Source organism: Anneissia japonica, unplaced genomic scaffold (assembly GCF_011630105.1).
Source record: "Anneissia japonica isolate Jap-2015-1 unplaced genomic scaffold, ASM1163010v1 scaffold288069_len450862_cov184, whole genome shotgun sequence".
Lineage (NCBI taxonomy): Eukaryota > Metazoa > Echinodermata > Crinoidea > Comatulida > Comatulidae > Anneissia > Anneissia japonica.
Window position 1 is genome coordinate 76,492 of NW_022746790.1, and position 7,778 is coordinate 84,269.

General features: G+C 35.5%; 1 protein-coding gene across 2 annotated transcripts in view; it reads left to right on the forward strand.

The window, feature by feature from the left end:
- Window positions 1-868: 868 nt before the first annotated feature.
- Window positions 869-7,778, forward strand: part of LOC117120299 — a 13,548-nt gene continuing 6,638 nt past the window's right edge. The window contains exons 1-4 of one of the 2 annotated variants that reach the window (XM_033265315.1): window positions 869-1,198; window positions 4,938-5,241; window positions 6,326-6,521; window positions 6,678-6,717. In XM_033265315.1, the coding sequence (XP_033121206.1) occupies window positions 5,162-5,241; window positions 6,326-6,521; window positions 6,678-6,717 (316 nt within the window). In that variant the 5' untranslated portion in view covers window positions 869-1,198; window positions 4,938-5,161. The remainder of the gene's footprint in view (window positions 1,199-4,937; window positions 5,242-6,325; window positions 6,522-6,677; window positions 6,718-7,778) is intronic. The other variant, XM_033265316.1, reaches the window with a different exon arrangement.

A 7,778-nucleotide genomic window follows, 5' to 3' on the forward strand; every position in this document is an offset into this window, starting at 1 on the left:
AGCCCCACCATAGTCAATGCTGAGACTGAGGCATTTCCCGGTACTCGCAGACAGTTACCAAGGGTCTTTAGACGTTCAAATGTAATACACCAAACAGTGTGAACACTTAAAATAAAGACCCTGTGATAATATTTGAAAGTATTCAACATTCTCTTGCCATCAATTGTGGAACCAGGAAAAATTAGTGGTTCTGCTGTCCGATTTTAGCATTTTCTCCGGAGTAGCACAAATATCTAAAAGTAGTGAAGATCCAACTTTTAAAGAAGAACTGTATCGAGTTTTTCTGTATTTTTATACTGACGGGTTTCACGAAAATAAGACCATATGAATAATTAAGTTGAGTTGTAAACAGGTAACAAATTGGCTGGTCTTATTTATTCATGTTTAATATTTTATATTTTAGTTAATCTGAGTTGGTACCGGTAATCCATTGGAATTGTAATTTTCTTCAATTTGTAAGATATTATATTTTCAAATTTCCTGCCCAGAAATCTATTAATTAGGTAAATTGGGCATCATCTAGGTCTAAGCCACTACAGAATATGTGAGCTGGCAAGCTATTTTCCCCCTACAAAAAAATGAAATTGATTAACTAAATTCGAACTAGAATGCATCCCGATTCTGGGGTCTTCAATAGTTAAGTAACAGAAGAAATTGCCGTAAGTTAAAACAAAAAATCGACACTAATGTAAAATACTGTACTATACATCAAAAGTAAACTTATACGACGGTAATCATATTTTATTGTTGCGATGGCGGATGTTCATCGTATCGAGTCGCTGATGCGCGACGGGTTTTCTTTCCAACACTATTCATAGACTTTAGTTTTCTGTCTTTCAGTCAACAAAAGCATTATATTTCGGTTTGAAGTCCTTTTCAAAAATTACTTTAAAGGGCAAGCCCGGGTTTGTGACCTTGATACGATAGTTATTATTATCTGCTGCACTAATTCACACACGCATTGTAGGACTATTATTATACCGCGTCCTCGCGCAGACTATAATAATACCATCATTAGTCAGTTTGTGTTTTTGCGGACGTTTCTCTGAAAGCGATTAATCATCGATATTCCAGTTTGGACTTTGAACAAGGTCCACACCACAGCTCTTTACCAGACCAAACCAGTGGCTTCTACCATTAGCAAACTGTTAAAGCAAGCCACAGACAACACGAAATCTCGGATCAAAAGCCATGCCAGGTAGGCCTATGTGACGAATTGCTTTATTATATTAGTATTCCGTAATTTGCTTTAAAGTCATACTGAACACAAACCATTCTACGGATATATTATAAGGTATCCGGGGATGCTTTAATAAAGCCAAAGCCTGCACCGAGTAAAATGTGGCAAAATACAGGTTGGCGGATTTTTATCATGTTTGAATACAAATCAGCTTTTGATCACAGATATTTCCTATGCACAGGAGCCTGGGGCCGTACGACACGCCGGCTCATACCGAGGCTGCGCGTCTCAAACTGCGGTAGTAGACCTATCATTCGACCCTAGTTCTACCCTTCCCAGCGGCGGATCCAGTAGGGGGAACGTGCCCCCCCCCCACGTTTTGACACTAAATTTTAAACATTTCAATGCATATCAGTCCCCTTGTTTGAAAAATTCTGGATCCTCCCCTGCCTTCTTGTTACTCCACACCTTTGGAGTCTTTAGGAGTCCGCTTTACCAATAACCAGAAGCAGACGCGTGTGTAATCACTTTTTTTAGCAATGATGATACGAAATATGGTAGGAACTCTAATAATATGAGTAAAGTATATTAGGCCTACATGGTACATGAAAGTGGTCGCATTGAAACATAGGCCTATAGCACGAACACTTTTTTTGGAAATAACTTGATATGGCATACTTTCTTCCAATGATCCGATAATCGACGATTTGTTTTTAGTGGATGAAAGTAATCTTGGTGTCACATAAGCATTGAAATAAAATGGATACTATCAATTTAAATTTAATGTAAATATAAAAACAAATTATTGGCCTATAATATGCCTCAATTATAATGTTATATATATATATATATATATATGTTTGAATGTATATAATATTATATTATAGGCCAGGTATTTATGTATTATATATTATGATGTGAATCGTATCAACCATAACTCTTCAACAAAATGTTCCTTTTCAGTATGGCAAAAATGTCTCTTAAAGCACAACTCGTTCATGAAAACGAGTGTCCTACCTCTAGGCCACAGATCCATATGATATTGACAAAGAAACAACCCCAGAATATCCACTCATACAACTGACTTAAGTCGGTTGGAATCTTTTGTAAGCGTTCGAAGCTGTACTTTTTTCAGTTTGAATACCGGTAATGTTTACGGTAACGGTCTCGTATAGCGACTTCCACAATAAACATCGTCTCAAGTCATAAAGTGAAAATATATCAGGAAATCAATCCATACTAACCACATAAAACCAAATAAAACTCACAAAACAATAGTGTAAAGCTGAACCAACACCACCTTACAATACAAGCGCGTGGTGCAGCGGGGTGTAAGGCGTTGGGTTTTTAATCGGAAGATCGGGGGTTCGAGACCGATGCTCGTCCCACTGATTGTGTCATTGGGCAAGGCACTTTGTCCGCATTTTGCCTCTGCAGGCCCGTATCCAGGGTTTTTTTTTAATGGTTCGGGAGAATGCTCCTTTTCTAGCAAACCCCCCTCTTTTCTGGCGAAAGCCTCCCCCCTCTTTAAATTTCCCAAATAAGTCCTCCAACCCAACTAATGCACTGCAGACCCACCCAGACACAGACATTTTCAAACATATCTGTGGCAAAGACAAGCCAAACCAGTCACTCGTCGCAAAAATCGATTTTGAGTTATTAATACAGTGTTAGAGAGTAAAACAATAGCTGTAGGTCTAAAATGGTAAAAAAATCATTCAAATCGGACATTTCCTTATGAAGTTACAAGCGTCTAATCACACAGCTGTTTAAAGAACAATATGAGAAATCAGCCTTCAAAGTTTATGATTTCAGGCATTTCTCATGCAGAAACTATCTTTAAATCCTTAAAAATTGTTGTTTTAACATTGAAAATGGGGAAAATAACAGCATAGAATGATGTATAGATATATAAAGTTTAGTTTAGTGCAATAAAATAGATTTTTAAAAATTTGTCATTCCAGCATGTTTTGGCCATTTTCTCTGTAACGATTTGCGACGAGTGACTAGTTTGGCATTTTTGCCATTCTGCTTTTATAGCATTATTTAGACCCATAAAGCACAAAAATCCTCTTTCTTTGGGGTTTCGTCGACCCCACCGGGGCTTCCATTGTGGACCGCACGCCCAACCCACCTCCCCCACCATTGGAAGAACCGGGCTACGGGCCTGAATAGGTCCTGTAGGAGGTGAATGATTGGGAATGAAATTAGTAGTTCAGTGACATACGCATAACCAGCCTCTCCAGCCAGCGGAGGAGGTTGTTATGTTTGATTCTGTATCCAATGACCAGGGGGAAAAGCGCATGAACTGGATATGTGCGTTATATAAATCCTATAAAATAATAATACTGTACAGGCAATAATAATTTCACTAACCTGCTATGTTCAAATCAAATTGATGTCATGACAAGCGCATCCACTGTAAGCCAATAATCGACATTAATGGTACACTCTGTATAGAGAAACTACCGTACTTTTTACTTGAAATAAAATTCAACATTTGGAATGCTAACTTGAATAGAACTATTAAAGTTAGTTTTTCAGTTATAAATTGAAACGAGAAATATTTCCCTTACTATTTAACAGACGCATCGTTCCTTGTAAACCTCGAAAACTGGTCAACGTTATGGACTTTTTAAGTAAAAATTAATAGGCCTAACTGAACAGGGGTGGATCTAGCCCGGGTGGTTGTAAAAGATAAATTTATTTAGAGTTTCAGGATTTTACACAACAAACCGTGTATAGGAATCGTATAAAAAGACGAATGAATGGATGTAACGTATGTATGTTTGTGGTTAGACCATTTTTCATGAGGCAGTTTTCAGTTGTTTAATAAGTGATACAACAGACGAAGCTTTAAATACGACTGTGGTCTATTTGTACAGTAATGAATAATGCACAAATTGGGGACTGCAACGATCAGTTTCCATTTCTTCTTAACAGCACCTAGAATTGGACAACACATAAGCACCTGTCAAGCGAACTCAGTTGAGTATGGATATATTTTGAAAGGGGGATTAATTGCATTAAATATTGCAGCACCATGTACGCTCAATATAGATGGAATTCGGTCTATCTACGTCGATTGGCGAAATCAGGGTGATGAGAATTTTAAAAGAGCAGTGATATATATCTAATCGTTGACTCGTCGTACACGTAAATCATTATTGCTCGAATATACACCAACGACAACATTGTAATCATGTCACAAAATGTTAATGTATACCTTAATGCTAATATAGCCATGGTTGTCTAATAGCATAAATATTTATTGTTATCACCATCATCATCATCATTTACTATTTTTATTATTTTTTTTTTTAATTTATTATTATTATTATTATTATTATTATTACTATTAATATTATTATTACTATCATTATCATCATTATTATTATTTTGCACACCACCATTATAAATATACCCTGATGTTTTATATTTTACGAACGTTGCAAAGTGGGTCTACTATCCTATCGTACTTTTACCAATACGACTACAGATCTATAACTGAGCTAGGTCACAATATTAGGCCTATTATTACGACTCCCTGGTTAAATTAATGTACCATAGGCCTAAACTATTGAACCGTAACATCAATCAACACCACAGCCAAAGGCGACGCGAACTTACTATACTGTACAACTTGCTCACATATGCTACATAAGTCTACTATGGGTCTGCATTAATCAAGTAGAATTAATATCGGTCCCCATTACCGAGATACAGAGTGATCTGTTGGTTGGTTTTAATTTTGCAGTTTACTTCCGTAAACAATAGGGAATCAGATTTTACCAGCATGCTAGGCCCGGATAGTGGTTGTTTCTCAACGGGCCGTGAGCAGCAACGAAAGAGCGTGCTCTAGTCTTCTCTGACATCGTCGGTTGATATTAGTAGGAAACAACACTGTATTGTTATAAACCGAAATACTTGCTACTAATAAAAGTTGGATATTAGAGGTTTCTTTTAAAGCTGTGAAGCCAAATGCCGTTGTTGTGTTCGGCACATGGTTGCAAGTACCACAATGAGCACGTTGCAAAGGAGAAAGGAGTAACGTTTCATCGGTAAGTACTTTTTGACTTTAGTATTGATATAGTTACTGTGTTGTGTGCATTTTCATGGTTTTGATAAGAGTAGAGGTTATAGTGCTGAACTAATCAGCAAGTCATAATACTGTAAGACTAAGAAATATAGGAATACATTTACATAAAAACCTAGGTCAATGTTCAGTAAAACAATCACAGGTATAAAAAGTGACACATTACAAAAACATAGACAAATATAAAAAAAAAATGTTAATTAATACAATTTACAGTGAACTTTACTTCAAACTTTCCCATCTTTCAATATGAACATATTGGTACTTAAAGGTATGTGATGAAATATAAAAGTAAACATTAAATTCAATAACAATTCAAATTAGCCTATAGGCCTACTTTGTGTGTTCTAGAAAGTTATTGGTTTCAGTAAATTAATTAAAATCAGAATGAGAATTTTTTTCGTAAATTAACATAGGTATAAAAATAATAAATTTCCTGTTAAGTTGGTCTATAACCCTATCATTTTACTAAATCACCACAAAAATGATACTTCGTCCGTTTTTTTATTTGATCTTAATGCTAAATTCAGTTTCTGCGATTCCATGGACCTGTGCAGTGGCGTGACGCCGTTGGGCTCTCGAGCTTCTATCAGAGCCTTGGTCCAGTAGCAGACACCCAAAAAGCAAATTTAAACAATATACTTCCTGGTTTTTTTAAACTCACGAATGTCATACAATGTGTGTACAACACTTTTTTTTTGTACAATGTAATTTTCCGACCCAATGAGTGTCACAGAGCAGAGCTCCACAAAAAACTGATATTTGAATAAGTCTAGTTCGAAATAATAAAGAAAGTGCAGCCTCTCATAGAATACAAATCAAAATAAAGTAACATAAAATACTACGGTATTGAAGATATTCTACTGTGAAGAGGGGCTCGTCTGCTACTTCCTTTCGTGACCCTCCTAATTGATTACAAGTGTATTAGGGCCCTTAACACTTTCTCACCCCGGGCCACTTGACTCGTCGTTCCGCCACTGTGCTTAGATAGATTTATGAGTATATTTCTTTACATTATGAAAATTATTAATATTTTCCATTTCTTCTAGCTTTCCGCATAGTGATGCTAACAGGTTGTGGATATGGGTAGTGAATATGAAGATGGGCAAATGGATGCCTAAAGCAAGATCACTAATCTGTTCAAGGCATTTCACCAAGGACTGCTTCGAGAAATCTCAACAAAAAGTTCGCCTCAAGCCCACTGCTATACCTACAATTTTCACTTTTCCTAAAGATGTAATACAGGTAGGTTTGATGACAAATTTGACAGATGGCACCTTCTTATCTTGTATTATAATATTACTTTTGATGTTATGGATTTTTTGTATGCCTTTATTATTCTTTTGAATATTATTTTCAATAAAAAAATACATATTAATTCTGTTATTCACTTTCTTACAGACTCCGTGCATGAAGCCCTCTATAGATGACATGCCAAAACGTAAGCTACACGTTGCCTCCATATACACACAGATATTGAAACAGATATTGAAAACAAACCCGCGAAAATCAGCATTTTTGAAAAGCAGAGCTGACAACCCTTCATATCTAAAAGATGATTGCCACATTCCAGCAATATTTTTACCGGTTATCTCTAGTTTACACTTTGTCTAATTGTGCCTCGGCATGTTTATAGTTGCAACAATTGTGTATGCAACAATTATTATTATTATATTGAAATTAAGCAATTACACAGGTGGCAGCATCGCAAATAATGTATTGTTCTTATTCAAAGGCTGTGTATATTGGAGTGAATATGGTTACTAGCCGAAATATAGGCAAATGCTATATTATGTGTTTTGATTTGCTTTGTGCGTTTAAGCTAGCTCTGTAGTAAGCCTTACAGTATGAATTGTTGGCAGAATTGTGTTGCTTTTTGTCTTGTTTGGCATTGTAACATGTAATGATTTGTATTCTTGTCAATTATCTTGTTCATAAAATGTGTCAGATACATTTTGTAACTTTAGCAAGCAGTAAATTCTTACACTGTATTTTGTATTATAACTGTGTTTAAGTGTTAAATGTTTGGAACCATTTGTACTGCATTTATTGGTGAGCAAGAACAACGATGTTGTTTTACAATGAGAACATAATAGTATGCAATAAAAAGGATTCACATCATGATACTGTATTTTAAAATTCAAATCTTATCTAATGCACATATAAAATATTAATGACTCAACATTTTATTGCACTACAGACTGTTTCATGAGGGTTATTGGAGAAAACCAATATTTCGACCTATCCCTTAGGTCTTTACCAAGGTCGAAATATTGTGTCGATTCACGGGGTACTTATTTTTCAACACTTGCAGTAGTTGCATGTGCTTTATTTTATATGTTTTTCTTTTCAATGTATTTATGGGTAAGCCTATATATGTATAGTTTAAGCGGATAGCAGCCCTCGATGGCTTATGAAGCAATAAAGTGAATTGAATTGAATTATATATATAGGCCTATATATATGTATATATATATATATATATATATATATATATATATA